Here is a 14,677-nt window from a genome sequence, read left to right as displayed (position 1 = left end):
CCCAATCTGAGTTGGTTTTCTATTGCTGCTGTAACAAATTACCACAAACTTAGGGGCTTAGAACAACACAAATGTATTATTTTACAGTTCTAGAGTCAGAAGTCTGACATGAGTCTTACTGGGCTAGAAGCACATGTTGGCAGGGCTGACTTCCTTCGTAGAGGCGCTAGGGGAGAAATGAATTTCCTTGCCTTTTCCATCTTCTAGAGGCCACCTGCATTCCGTGGCTTATGGCCACCTCCTCCATCTTCAAAGCCAGCAACAATAGATTGAGCCCTTCTCACACTGCTCTGACCTCTAACTTCTGCCTCCCTCTTCCACTTTTAAGGACCTCTGTGATTACATTGGGCCCACCCCGGATAATCCAGAATGATTTTCGTAGTTAAGGCCAGCTGATTTAGCAACCTTAATTCCATCTGCAACCTGATGCCCCTGGGCCATGTAATCTAACATATTCATAGGTTCTAGTATGTACCGTGTTTCCCCGAAAATAAAACCTACCCCGAAAATAAGCCCCAGTTAAAATCGTCAGCCAGACGGACGCATTTAGTACATTATGACGATGTTCCAGAAGAAGATGACATGGCAGTATCTGAATAAATGTAGATTGTTGTACATGAAAAAATAAGAGAGCCCCTGAAAATACTCCCTAATGCGTCTTTTGGAGCGAAAATTAATGTAAGACCTGATCTTATTTTCAGGAAATACAGTATAAGACCCGGTCTTATTTTCGGGTAGGCATCTTGGGGCAGAGGAGGCACTTTTCTGCCTACCACAGTACTTTATACCAATCAAATTAGAATCTCTAAGGGTAAGGCCCAAGCATCAGTATTGTTTAAAGCTCCCAGATGATTTCAATGTGCTGTTAAGTAGTTGAGAACCAGTGCCCTTGTTGAATGTGCTGAGAGAATGTATTTAGTAGTATACTTGCATATTGCTTCTCATATGCTCACATTACGGATGTAAATCCCACTCGTGCACAGACGAACATTCACATAGTTATATGTGAATATACACATCTCCCATGCTAGTCACAGTCAGAGACTCTTCTAATCATACATTTGAACCCCATCCTTTTCATTTGTTTCCTCCACACCTCCCCAGTCCTCATCTTCATTCTAGACCCGGATACATACATGTGTACATAGAGAATCATGAGGTATTTTTCCATCGGTTGCCAAAATAAGCTGGGTTTTCTCTGTGGTGGCCTCCCAGAGAGATTGCAGTCATGCTGGCGGTTTTCTGATGTGCACATTTGCTCCTCAGAAATAGGGCAGAGTCAGCCATTTTCTTTCATAGGAACTGAGAGATTCTCAGAGGATAAAAATTATATCCCTTCCAGGACTATAATCAGCCTTTATTCCTTCTGTCAAAATCAAAAAGGCCATTATATCTATAGGTGTTGAGGACAGGGTTGCAGCCCCGTCTGGATTTTTACTGTGACCCGAGTGTACAATGAGGAGTCTGAGACACTGGCGAAGGATACCACTTAGGTTGTAAATATCTCTATTTGATTTACCAACCTACTGAATTATTCTCTTGGTTTTCATTAAATGAGACAAACGATAGGCTCGGATAAAGTCCAGCCAGGCCATCTTGGAATCAAGTATCAAAACCTTACTAACAAACTACATTGTACTTAGAACCACAAAGCTGAAGGGTCGAATTATCATCAATTTAGGAATTCAGTTTCCAATCTTCTCATAGAGAGTTAAAAAAGAGCCTGACCAACCCCCGTAATTATCCTGTTCATATGCCAGTGACCAAGCCTAATGAGGGAAAGGATTAGCAGTAAGTGACAATGCCAGTAAATGGAGGCCTAAATGTCTGCTGGGTGTGGGGGCTGGGAGCTGGCAAAGGTGCGGGTTGGCAGGACAGAGGAGTAAAGGGCTGAACCAAGATCACTTCACGGAACCACAGAGTTTAAGCCCTTTAGTCCAAGGATGGCTGGGTACAAAAGGGCTCCCGTCAAGACTACACAGATGCTGTTCCAGAACTAAGAGCTGTGGTACTGGTTTACTGAAAAATTCCTTCAAATTCATGCTCAAGAGGACAGGGCCTTTTGAAAAGAACATAAAACAAGAAAATGAACAGGACTGACTTAACCAAAATAGATGGTTCTGAGACCTAATTTTGGCATTGGCCCAACCTTAAAGTCAGCACCAAGAACCACAGAGATGGTTCTGATGGATAAAATAGCTGCTTCACAAATCTCTGCTAGTGTGTGTCAGTTCTCATCATTGTTTTTGATGTTCAAATGATATCCTAAATTTGGCCAATCCCTGTGATATCTCTGTCAATCGTTGAGCCTTTCCTCGCTTTCTGAAAGAAATCAAGGTGAGAAGGAAGACTAAGTGTCCCAACAGCACCAATACTGGCCTTGGGGAGATTATGGAAAATGTAGTTTAGAGACTCCTCCCTCCTCATCATTCCTGTAATGGCTGCTTCCTGGAAGGTGCTCTCCCGTTGGAACCTCTTACCTTCAGCATTCAGAGCTCCAGGAAGGGAATATTTCAAGTCAGATAGAATTATATACATATTATTTCTTTGAAACCTTCAGCACTCATGATCCAGCCATCTCAAGGTCCCAACATTGTGACCTCAGTTTTCAACACAACTGTTCTTAGTCCTCATTGCGACTGCTTTTGGTGCTGCCTGTTGTTGAAGCAATAGAAGCTGGAAATGCAATCGCTCTCGTTAGGTGTGGTTTGCAGCATTACAGGCATTTGTGCTTGTCTGGGGCTATATGCACAAAAGAGAAATGGACAGATATGACTTTGAAGGGCCTCTTAGAATCAATCCTTGCCCTGAAAACATTTGTGCCATTTAGGTTAAAAACTGAGATTTGGTGTCTGAAAGGTCCAAAGAAATAGTAAATAGGGTAATTTTACATTCTTAGTTGTTTCCCTATAAATGGGAATAAATTGATATATGTATGTTAAATGGAATAAAAATGCTTTCTTCACCGCAAATAATGCACTGAAAAATGCAGTCTATAATTTGTATTTGCTAGTGAAAAAGAGGGTCAAAGAAGTAAGATGGCTGAAATTTGCATAAGTAATATTTCATGGTCTCAGAATTCTCAAAGCAAATGACACTGGAAGAAGGAAATTCTTGCCCAGGATCCTAGGAAGTCGCCACTGTTCAGTTGTAATCACTGCCTCCTGTGTCAGTGAGGAGTCTTTTCTCCATATTTTTATTAGATTTTGGTTTTGGTATCTCCCAAGTTGATACTGTACTTAAATATCAAATACAGTCAGTCATAACTTAAAACTTTTATTTCTTTGGGGGAAAAATGTTAGATAAATGTATTCAATGCATCTAACATTGAAAAGGAGAAAAGATTTAATGTAAAAAAAAATACTTTATATTGACATTAAAACGGAGAAGAGATTTAATGTTTTTTAAAAAGCCTTTATATTAACTAATGCCCCCATGGTTAGCAATACTATATTAAATATAAACCCATATGTTGTAAAAAAAACAAAAAACAAAAAACTGGCATTGAAGAGAGCAGTGTGTCCTTTGAAAGAGCTAGAAAATAACCATTTTGCTCCTTGAACGACACTAACTGAGCAAAGATTTCATATACACATCAGTGAACTACCATTGCAAAGTTCTGCTAGAGCCCTTCAGCTGAATTTTCACGTTTAAAGTTTAGGAAAGTAATGTGGTAAGCTGAATAACATACACCCATATCCTGATCCGTGGAATCTGTGAATGTTCCCTTATATGGCAAAAGGGACTTCGCAGGTGTGTTGATAAATTAAGGATAAAAAAGGGGAAGGAATTAAAATGTACAAACTGCCAGCTATAAAAACAGTCACAAGAATGTAAAGTACAGCATGGGGAATACAGTCAATAATACTGTAATAACTGTGTATGGTGTCAGATGGGTACTAGACTTACCAGGGTGATCATTTTGGAAGTTATATAAATATCTAATCACTCTGTTGTACACCTGAAACTAATAGAACGGTGTATGTCAACTGTAATGGAAAAAATTTTAAATCGTAAATTAACTAGTAAGGATATGAGATGGAGAGATTATCCCAAAATATGTGGTTGGGGCCTAAATGTAATCAAAAGTGTGCTTATAAAAGAGAGGCAGAGAGAGATTTGACCCAGAAGGCAGCATGATGACTAGTGCTGGCTTCAAAGATGGAGAAAGGGGCCACGAGCCAAGGGATTCAAGGAATTCAGCTCTAGAAGCTAGAAAAGGCCAAAAAATGAGTTCTCCCCCAGAGCCTCTGGAGGGACACTTTGATTTCAGTCCAGTGACACTGATTTCAGACTTCTGATCTTCAGAACTGCAAGGGAATAAATGTGTGTTATTTTAAGCCACTAAGTCTGATAATTTGTTAGAATAGCAACAGGAAACTAACTCAGGTTTGACCTGGGCTTTGGGAGGTTTAAGAGTGCCTCAGGTGTTTCTAATATGCAGCAAAGTATGATAACCATTGAACTAGAGAAAAGACAAGATAAGGACATGTTGGTGTGATTGCTTATGTGGGAAAAATATATTCATGTGGGAAGTCAGCATGTCACTAAAGTGTGTACCACTGACCCACAGATCATTGTCCAGTGGCTTACCTAAGCACATCATAGGATGGGTACGCTTCACCCTTATGGTGGCTGGCGTCCTTTTTAGTCAGGCTCATTGAACAGGCTAAATTTCCTTGGAATAAAGAACACTTGTACATATGATAGACAGATTTTCTACAGAGCTAAGTTTCTTACCAATACTTTCAAGGAAGGAACTGGCCAATAACTGAATTATATGCAAATACATGAATTAGCATATTCACATTACCACCATCAGGAAAAGGACTAAACTGTCCACCTCTCTGTGCTTAAACTACTAAAAACCACTATTAGAATTGTAAAGAGAGAGTTTCTCCATTTTCTTTAGTAATCTATGTATTTATGATAGATGATAGAAGATGGAATTTACTTATTTATTTATGATGGATAAATGGAACAGTACTGTGGGAACAAATGAACTCATTCTTCGTAGAGATCAAGAAAAGGACTACTTGTACAATTTCGACGGGGCAGCCCTCCCTCCAGAGCAAGCATTTGCTTACTCCCGGGGCTTCCATGCTCACTCGTATGTGATAACTGTACTTGAAAGTCATTCTATCATGGGCCTTACAATCCCTTACTTTTTAACTTTTCTGTCCCTACTTTGTTTTCCTCAGAGAGGAAGCTAACATAATAGAAAAGGCAGTCACATTAGAATCAGAAGCCCTGGGTTGGAATTTCAGTTCTGTCACGCCTAAGTAATGTCACATTAGGAAGTCCCTCAGCAGCTCTTAGCTTCATCGCTAACAAAAACAGGTAACACTGCCATCATGATGCTGTGTTCTGATGAAATGAAATGACACAGATGAAAGTGCTTAGCACATAGTAGGGGCTTCACTGAAACTAAACTTTCACACATCACCTCGATGCTGAAGCTTCTCACATCTCTTCTCATTGGTCCTGGCCTCTCACTGAGCTCTGGTACCATATCTGCCACTGTCTACTCAATACTTCAACTCAGATCTCACTGGCATCTCTGATTGGACACGTCCAAACTGGATTTATGATCGCCACTCACAAACCAGTGACCCTCCCAATTCCCCTGACTGTGTCTATCACAGTTAAAGAGCCATCAGTCCCCTGCCTCCATCCTCTCTTCTCCATTCCTAATGCTACAACTCTCATTGCAGTTCCTGTCCCCTCAGACCACACACTTTGTGCACAAGAGCCTTTGGGTAGGCTCTCAAGTTAAAGCTGTCTCTCCCAAAGCCATCATGCTTGTGGTTTGCAAATTAATCTATCTCCAACCAGATGTGTCACATCAAGCCCTAAATAAAGATCTTCGAGCACTTTTTTGCCCAGCAGCCTGGCACTTATGATGGAAGAGGAACCAGGTACACCAGGCGTGGAGATGACACAGAGTCCCCGCAGCTTCGCTGTCCCTCGCGGCAGCATACAATACACTAAGCAATTTCATTGCATTACACATAAAGAAAAGCTCTTGGAATAAATGGATTCTAAAACAAAGCATTTTTAAAAGCAGCTACAGAGAACGGTAAACTTGTCCTCAAATTTCTTTACATAGTATTTAGTTACTGCAATCTAAATCTGCCAAACCATCCTCAATTGAATTACATATAATAATCCATGGATATTCAACCACTTACATGGTTTGTAATTTTAAAATCATTCAACAAATATTCAAGCCTTCAATATTTATACTGATGGCAAATTGAGCCCATCTCAGACGTGTTCTTACCATTTTGTTCATCCAGCTCATTTCCAATTTCTTGCCCCATTTGTTTTTGGCGACTTATGATAGAGGAAAGGGCATCAAGGCCTGCGTCCTGTTCTGAAAGAAAAAGTACAAGTAACTGAAAATCAAAGACAAATAATTGAAGGTGCAGAAATATACCCAAGCCTATAACACAATTCAATAAATGATAAATGGAACACTTTAAATCGATTGGAAAAAGAGAAAGCAATTAACATTATTGGAACAAAATAAAGAAAAAATTAAATACCTACCTCAGTGCCTTAAACTAAAATGATGTCCAGGTGAATTAAATTTTTAAATATTCAAAATGAAGTAATGCAAGATTTGACTACATAAACTTTTTTTTTTAACTTTTATTTACTTAAGTGTGTTTTTTCCAGGAGCCATCAGCTCCAAGTCAAGTAGTTGTTTCAATCTAGTTGTGGAGGGTGCAGCTCACAGTGGCCCATGTGGGGATCGAACCGGCAACCTTGTTGTTAAGAGCACCGCGCTCTAACCAACTGAGCTAAGTGGTCACTCCTGACTACACAAACATTTTAACTTTCCAGTACTTAATACATAAAGAGCATGTACAAATCAATAAGAAAGACTTAATCTTCCAATTTTTTTTTAAATAAGTAAAGGATATAGACAGGAAATAAAAATGAAAAAGAATGCTAATACCCAGGGTTAACTAAAGTGTGAAGAACTAGAAGCTCCTAAGTACCAAGTCACAGGAGGGTAGGTAATATACCACACCTTTCTAGAGAGCAAATTGTGCCTACCTTTTTAATCTATCAATTCTATGTCTAGGAATGTACGTAAGAAAACATTCAGATAGTATGCAATGATGTATATACAGGGATGTTCCTTGCACTGCTTGCTGTGCTGGTTTATCAATTTATTGCCTTTTAGCTCCAACTTCACCCTTTTTGACTGCTCTGTGAAATGGATCTGGATGGATCCTCTCAATATTTTTTCCTTTACCAGCTTTGTCAGTAGAGGGGGATGCAGAGACATAACAGGAGGAAAGCGTTTTGCGTCCTGCCTCCAGCCTGCTCTCTTGACAGGCCCCTGCAGTGCTTATAGCTTCTTCAGTGTCCAGCTCCTTCAGGGCACAGTGGCCAGCTGCACCCCGAGGCCAGCAACTTCTCCCGATACACCCCCTCCTTGGACAGTTTTATAACAGAGTGCCTCCAGTTAGATACTTCCCCATGAACAGTATTCCCCGGCACCCCAGAAGGCAGGTTCTAGCGAGTTTCACCGGCTTGCCTGAGCACTACAGCGACTGCCCTGAAATCCAGTGACCCCAGCCGTGCCCCCCGCCACAAGGTCTGCATCTCAGCCCAGGGGACATGGGGCATTTCCTTGTGCTCAGCCTGAGGGTTAGTGACTGCACCTTACCTGCTATTTCTTTCTGTTCTCTTCTTGCCAGCAAATCCCTCATTATTCTAATTCCCTGTCATAGTTAATAATTTTGTATATTAAACTTTCCCTGCTCAACTTTCTCTCTCCCGATTGGACTCACACTGATACATTTACAATTGTGAAAAATTAGAAAGTATCTAAATGCCCAAACAGTGATTTGTTTAAAAACATATAGTATATCCACATAAGAAAACACTATATAGCCATTAGAAGTGATATTGCCCATGTATATTTTGATGTTGAAAGAAGTCCATGATATGTTATTAGGTAAAAAACCAGGAAATAAAACAATAAATAGAAAAATAGCATTTTTTAAAAAAATTGTATTACTTTCCTAGATTTTGAAAATTTAAAGAGAACTCAAGTTACTCAAAATCCTTTCTTTAAAATTTGATATTGGTTTTGTTTTTTTAAGTAGGCAGTCTCCGTGATCTCTGTGAGAACTTTTTCCTTTGCTTTCAGGTACATTTGGAAGAAAATTCTGAGGCTGACTCTAAGGACTCTTTCTACCCAAGCAACATGCCAGATGAGGGTAACATGCCAATTGCAGCTTCATTTGTTGATGGGGATTTTTAAATGACTGCTTCACAAAAAGGCATATCTACAAAAGCAGAAATCACAAAGGTCTTCTTATCCAAGATCACGTTAACATTTACTTATATTTTTTTCCTAGTCTTTTTATGGAATTAAGCCATTACACTTAACTCGTTAATTCATCTGGAATTTATTTAAACTAATGGTGTGAGGTAAGGACCCCTTAGTGGCATTTTTTGACACTTCGTACTTTTTAAACTATACAAATGACCTGCTGTCTCCAGGGATCGTTCTAAGGGACCATTTTATAGCAAAATCACATTATAATGAGGTCCTTTTGGTCTTTAGTAACAACCTCTTGGATGGCCTCCAAGATAAATCTATCATCAACCTAGTGCTGCTATAGGATGACCAATATTATAGAATGCTAAATGCAAACCAAAAATAATCTATATATAGGAATGAGGGTCAAGTGTCCATGTGAATTAAAAGGTAAAACAATTTAAAAAGAGGAAAGGAGATTCCTCTCCAGCTGTCATTAGGAAAAGCATCATTAAAGTTATAAAGTTGTTTTATCTAACAGAGACAAAGATTATGAATGAAAAATACCTACACTTCCACTCTTTCCTCTCAACTCTGACTCACTGTCTGCCTTACCTACCTAGAGGTTAGCTCTCTAATGAGAAACAGAAAGAGGGCTAAAAATTCTACTCCACTCAAATCATTTCTATAAGAACTTAGCTCCTCCTCACTACGTTTAAGGGCTACCGTAAATTTTCATTTCACAGTCCAAAGACACAGAAGGTCCAGGTAACTGAGACGCTGTGTAGCTAATAATCGTATTGACAACCTGAGCTTCTCCAAGTCCTGAAGCAGCTTTTCTAAGGGGAGGTGGTATGGTCCCCTTAGAGACAATGAACAAAATAAAATGCTGCTACTTGCAAAAATGTACACAATCAAGAATCATGTAGACAGCTATGCAGAATCATGCAAAACTCCAATGATGTCATAATGATGGCTCATTACTGTAATCTGCACTATCGTATCACATATCCCAAGTCATACCGCCATAGATCCTTTGCAATATACCACACTCTATTAATCATTCTTCAATTTTACAATGGCATTAATTTTTAAGAAATGGATGTCCACCATGCCACATAGAATAATGCCCCCCTAACGATATCCATGCCCTAATCCTCAGAACATGTGAATATATGACTTTACATGGCAAAAGGAACTTCACAGTTCTGATTAACATTAAGGAATTTGAGATGGGAGATTATTCTAGATTATCCAGGTGAACTCAGTGTAATCATATGAGCCCTTAAAACAGAGAACCTCTCCTGGCTGCGGTCTAGGGAGACGTGAAGAAGGGTCAGAGAGGACGCAACTTGCTGGCTTTGAAGATTCAAGAAGGGGATCACCATTCCAGGGACCATGATCCCCTAGAAGCAGGAAAAGGCAAAGGGGTGAATTCTCCACTGGAGCCTCCAGAAAGGAACCCAGCCCTGCCAATACCTTGATCTTAGCCCAGTGACACCCACACTGAATTTCTGACCTATTGAACTGTGAGGTAATAAATTTACATTTTAAGTCACTAAGTTTGTACTAATTTATTATGACAGCAATAGAAAACTAATACAATCATTTTTTTTGAAAACCACTTTGGAATAATTAGGTGTTTGGAGAGAGACTTCCTATCTTTAGATATTCAGAAAAACCATCTTCTAACTGAATATCATGTAATTGTGAGAGGATTATCTGGTGGCTGTAGATTAAAACTAAAGAGACAATCATCATGCTGCATTCTTGCCAAAAATAACAAACTTGATTCTGATCAAGCCTCTAAATCTAACTACCAATTTACAGAAAATGTGGGACAGAGGAGTATTTTAATATATGGGGAAACAAATAGCAAGATCTAGATGGTGGGAAACTACTGAGCAAATGACTTTGTTTCTTCAACCGAGAAATTTTTGCAACACCTCTTGCAGAAAAAAAAAAAGAAAGAGAGCGCGCGCTGGTAAAGGCACCTATCTAGTAAAGAAACTTAAGGGACATATCAATTAGTTGCAATGTGCAGACTACGTACAGATCCTGAAGTGAACAACCTAAAAAAAAAAAATCATAGGACAATCATAGAAATCTGAACACTGGCTGATATTTAATTATATTAAGGAATTGTTAACTTGTTAAGGGTGATGACGGCATTGTACTTTTTTTTAAAGTCCTAATCTTTTAAAAACATACTTTACAGATATATTCTGGAATATTCACCAATGAAATAATGTCGGAGAACTGCTTCAAAAATAATCCAGGGGATGGGTAGGTGGGTAGACATATAGATGAAACAAGGTGGACTAGGAGTTAATAACCGCTGAAGCAATTGATGGGTACAATGAAGTCACTCTCTACTTTTACACGTTTGACATTTTCCACAAAGTAACCAACATCTTAAAAAGTCAATAAAACAGAGGGACCTTCCTCAGACCCGAGGGAGCACTTGACAAGGGCTGAGACTGTGTCTTCCTTTCCTATGTCTTTGTCCCAGTTCTGAGCCCAACAGGTGGCACACAGCAAGTATATTATAAATGAAGTTTTAAAGCAAGGAATGACCAGAGGGTCTTCTAGGTTTGTAGGAAAAAGAAATGATATCTCTGTAGACGTATGAAAGGGTTTCTGGTCAGTATCAGAGAGCTGAGTTTAGGTGGTAGGAAAGGAGTTAATGCTGTGTTGTCTAGTGCCTAGAGAGAAGCAATGGAAACACATTGAACATATAGAAGGAACTCCCCCTTAATAAAGAGAAGTAAGAAACGATTGAGGCAAAGATTAGGTCACTCTAAAAGATTAGGGTAAAATTAATCACTACGTTGGAAAGACTCAGAACAAGATCTAAGAATAGACGTTTCTCTTTTTGTTTTTATTTTGAGATTTTAATAAAGCAATTCCGGTCTAGGTGACAGATACAAGAAAGGGTATCTTTAAAGAAAGTTGTCTGTGAAGTTGTGATTGCAAGGGTTCAAAGATTAGCCACTAAGGTTTGCCAGTAAAGAACGGAATCTGACTAGCCACCTTCCCCACCACTATTTCACATGAAAATAGTTAGAGGCCTAAGAACACAGAAATCCAAAATTAACGTGCAACTTTCTACTAGAAACTAGAAAGAACACCTGTAGAGTAACGGTAAAAATAGACAGAGCTAATTAGGAAACTCCATTAATAGAAACCTCCTGAGTCAAAATAGAACGATACCTCGTAACTTCTCCAAGGTCTGCCATGACTGACAGACAAGGGTCTATCTACTAATCAAAAAGCTACCTTCCTTTGTTCTATCTCAGGGATTTTTGAAGTGATCTAGTTCTCGTCATCACCTCATCCATCTTCTGCCTGATGTCCATTTGTGCCTAAATTACAGCTTAAGGAATACAGAAGCCAAGACTGACTGACTGATTGTCATGAGGCCTAGGCTCCAGGTTAGGAAAGGAAGGCATTCATTGCCTTGAGTCTAAGTTCTACCAATAAATTGTTATTTTAGGATGATTTTCAAAATGTTTCTAAGGGTCCACTGAAGTACAGAAAGGCTAACAAATTACCACAGGCAAAAGGAACTTAAAAATGACCCTTCATGGTTCTTTATTTATACCTAGTACAGGACCTGGCAGTGAAGTAAAGCCATAGCAACCTCAGCACATCACCAAGGTTCCGGAGGCAGAGAAAAGGCCAGTAAGGGTTTTAGGTAAAGATGACTTCCATTTCTGTGTTTATTCTTCAAAATCAGCTTACTAGGAAAGCAACAGGGGATTCAGCATTTCAAAACACAAAGGTAAAAGGAGAAAAGCAAACGGACCTGCGGTATGTGCTGCTACTCCCCTCAATTCCTTCACCTCCCCACCCCTCCAACAAACCCCAAAGGCCAAGAGGCTCTCAAAGGGTGCACATCTCAGTAAAGATGCTCTCTGTCTTGGAGACTCAATGACAAAACCTTGCCGGTGGCATCCTCTCACACCTAACCTACAGCAATCACTAAATGTAGCACTTTCTCAGTGACAGGGAGGCTTTTCCTCACTGAAAACAGCTTTTCCTGGCAAAAAGCAACGATATCAGAAAATTCATTAGTATTATCTAGCAAGACATGCTTTTGAGGAACCATGAATCCTAAAGAATAAAAGCACTGCAAATGAATGGTTGTGCTATGTATACAGCTGCATTGCTCTTAATTTTTTCACTTTGCTTCAAACATGACCATGGGTGAAGTATGAAGAAATAAAGACACAAGAGAGGCACAGTGTCCCATTTACTGGATAATTTCACTGTGAAAAAGGAGTTCAAAAGAGAATTAAGCTTCTATTTCTGGCCAAGTCGGACTGACAGAGACCAGATTTACTTCTAGCCTGAAACAACTGGAAAAGAAAACACAAAACCACAGGCAAAATATACAAAACAGCAGTTTCAGGACATGGACGTCATGAATTGAAGGACCATGATCCCTGAGAGATGGGAAACAAATGAGATGAGTTCTATGACTGCCCCAGATTATGGCTTTGAGACAGTTCTCAGGCCGTGGTGTGGGGATGGAGCTGGGCAGTCTCCATGAGTTGAGAAGAATCCAAATAGGTCAAGGTGACAAGGTATGTAGGGTACAGAACCAGGGAGGAGAGAGGTGCACAGAGAGAAAATTCTGGAGATTTACACAGGAGTCATCTTGAGGCTTCAGCTGAGTGTTATCAGGGCGTTTATGTGAGGAAACTAACCAAGCCTGGAGAAAAAAGCCACATGAAAGGGTCAGAGAGAATGATCCTCTGAGCTCAAACAGGGTTGGACACAGTTCATATGCAGACTGACCAGGTCACCTCACAATTCATAGGGCATCAGAGAGAGTACTCATAATGGTTTTAGTTCAGTAGTGGTGTAAATTATCTCTAGACTAGAGTAAGCAAATATTTTTGTAAAGGGCCAGATAGCAAATATTTTAGGCTTTGTGGTTCATATGGTGTCTAGAGCAACTACTTAACTCTGCCATTGTAGCAGGAAAGCATCCATAGATAATACATAAAATGAATGAGCATGGCTGTAGTCCCATAAAATTTTATTTATGGATTTGAACTTTGAATTTTATATGTTTACAGTCACAAAATATTCTTCTTTTTACTATTTGGAACTGCTTGAAATGGAAAAACCATTTTTAGCTTGCAAACCATACAAAAACAGCTGGCAGGCCAGATGTGGCCCACAGGTCACAGTCTGCTGATCCCCTCTCTAAAATAAACTTTACTCTTGTCACACTTACAAAGCAAGACCCAAATAACTTAACTGAATCTCAGAAAAAAAATTTCAAGGATATTTCTAGAGATATAAAATATGTAGTACTGAACAAATAAAAATTCCCAATACCTGGCTTCCTAATGAATGTTTCTTTCCTAAGACTAGAAACAAGGCAAGGATGTCTATTCTTACCACTTCTATTCAACTCAACACTGTATTAGAGGTTGTAGCAAGTGTAATAAGGCAAGAAAAAGATATAAAACTCATTCACAATGAAATAAAGAGGTAAAACTATACCAATTAAAAGACAGAGACTGTCAGATTGGATAGAAAAACAGGAGCCAACTATACGTTGCCTACAAGAACACCACTTTAAATATAAAGACACATATAAATTAAAAGTAAATGGATAGAGAAAGATACACCAGGCTAACACTTGTCAAAAGAAAGCAGGAGTAAAGTTCTCAGGCATAAAGAGGGGCATTACATAATGATAAAGGGGCCAATTCTCCAAAAAGACATAACAATCCTTAACGTATATGTACCTAACAACAAAGCATCAAACTACATGAGACAAAAAGTAATAAAACTGCAAGGAGAAATAGATGAATTCACTATCATAGTAGGAGACCTCAACACCCCTCTATCAGAGATGGACAGATCAAGCAGGCAGAAAATCAGTAAAACTACTTAAATTCAACAACACCATCAATCAACTATACATAATGGATATCTATAGATTACTTTATTAAATGACAGCAGAATAAACATTCTTTTCAAGCTTACAGGGAATAATCATCAACACAGACCACAGTCTGATCCATAAAACACACCTTAACAAGTTTAAAAGAACAGAAATCATACAATGTCTGCTCTCAGACTACAAAGAATTATACTAGAAATTAATAGCAGAAAGATAACTTAAAAATCCCCAAATATGTGGAGATTAAACAGTACACTTCTAAGTGGAAACATTACTACAGATCCCATGGACATTCAAAAGGATAATAAAGAAATATTATGAAATCTATGCCCACAAATTTGATAACCTAGAAAGACACAAGCTGCCAAAACTCACACAAGAATAGACAATCGGAATAGTCCCGTATTTATTAAAGAAATTGAATTAACAATTAATAGCCTCTCAAAAGAGAAAGCACCAGGCTAAAT

At 39.0% G+C, this 14,677-nt stretch overlaps 1 protein-coding gene and 1 pseudogene across 6 annotated transcripts in view; one reads left to right on the top strand and one right to left on the bottom strand.

The window, feature by feature from the left end:
* STX8 (syntaxin 8) overlaps positions 1-14,677 on the bottom strand; it is a 236,317-nt gene that overhangs the window by 167,051 nt on the left and 54,589 nt on the right. For 3 of the 6 annotated variants that reach the window (XM_033091721.1, XM_033091720.1, XM_033091722.1), the window contains exon 6: positions 6,284-6,376. In XM_033091721.1, coding sequence (XP_032947612.1) covers positions 6,284-6,376 — 93 coding nt within the window. Of the gene's footprint in view, positions 1-3,921; positions 4,311-4,593; positions 4,679-6,283; positions 6,377-14,677 lie in introns of those variants that run through there. The other 3 variants (XM_033091719.1, XM_033091723.1, XM_033091724.1) reach the window with 3 other exon arrangements.
* On the top strand, positions 1,824-3,851 carry LOC117012772 (small integral membrane protein 30-like; annotated as a pseudogene).

This window comes from Rhinolophus ferrumequinum, chromosome 21 (assembly GCF_004115265.2).
Source record: "Rhinolophus ferrumequinum isolate MPI-CBG mRhiFer1 chromosome 21, mRhiFer1_v1.p, whole genome shotgun sequence".
Classification (NCBI taxonomy): Eukaryota; Metazoa; Chordata; class Mammalia; order Chiroptera; family Rhinolophidae; genus Rhinolophus; species Rhinolophus ferrumequinum.
This window is presented reverse-complemented; position numbering and strand designations above follow the sequence as displayed.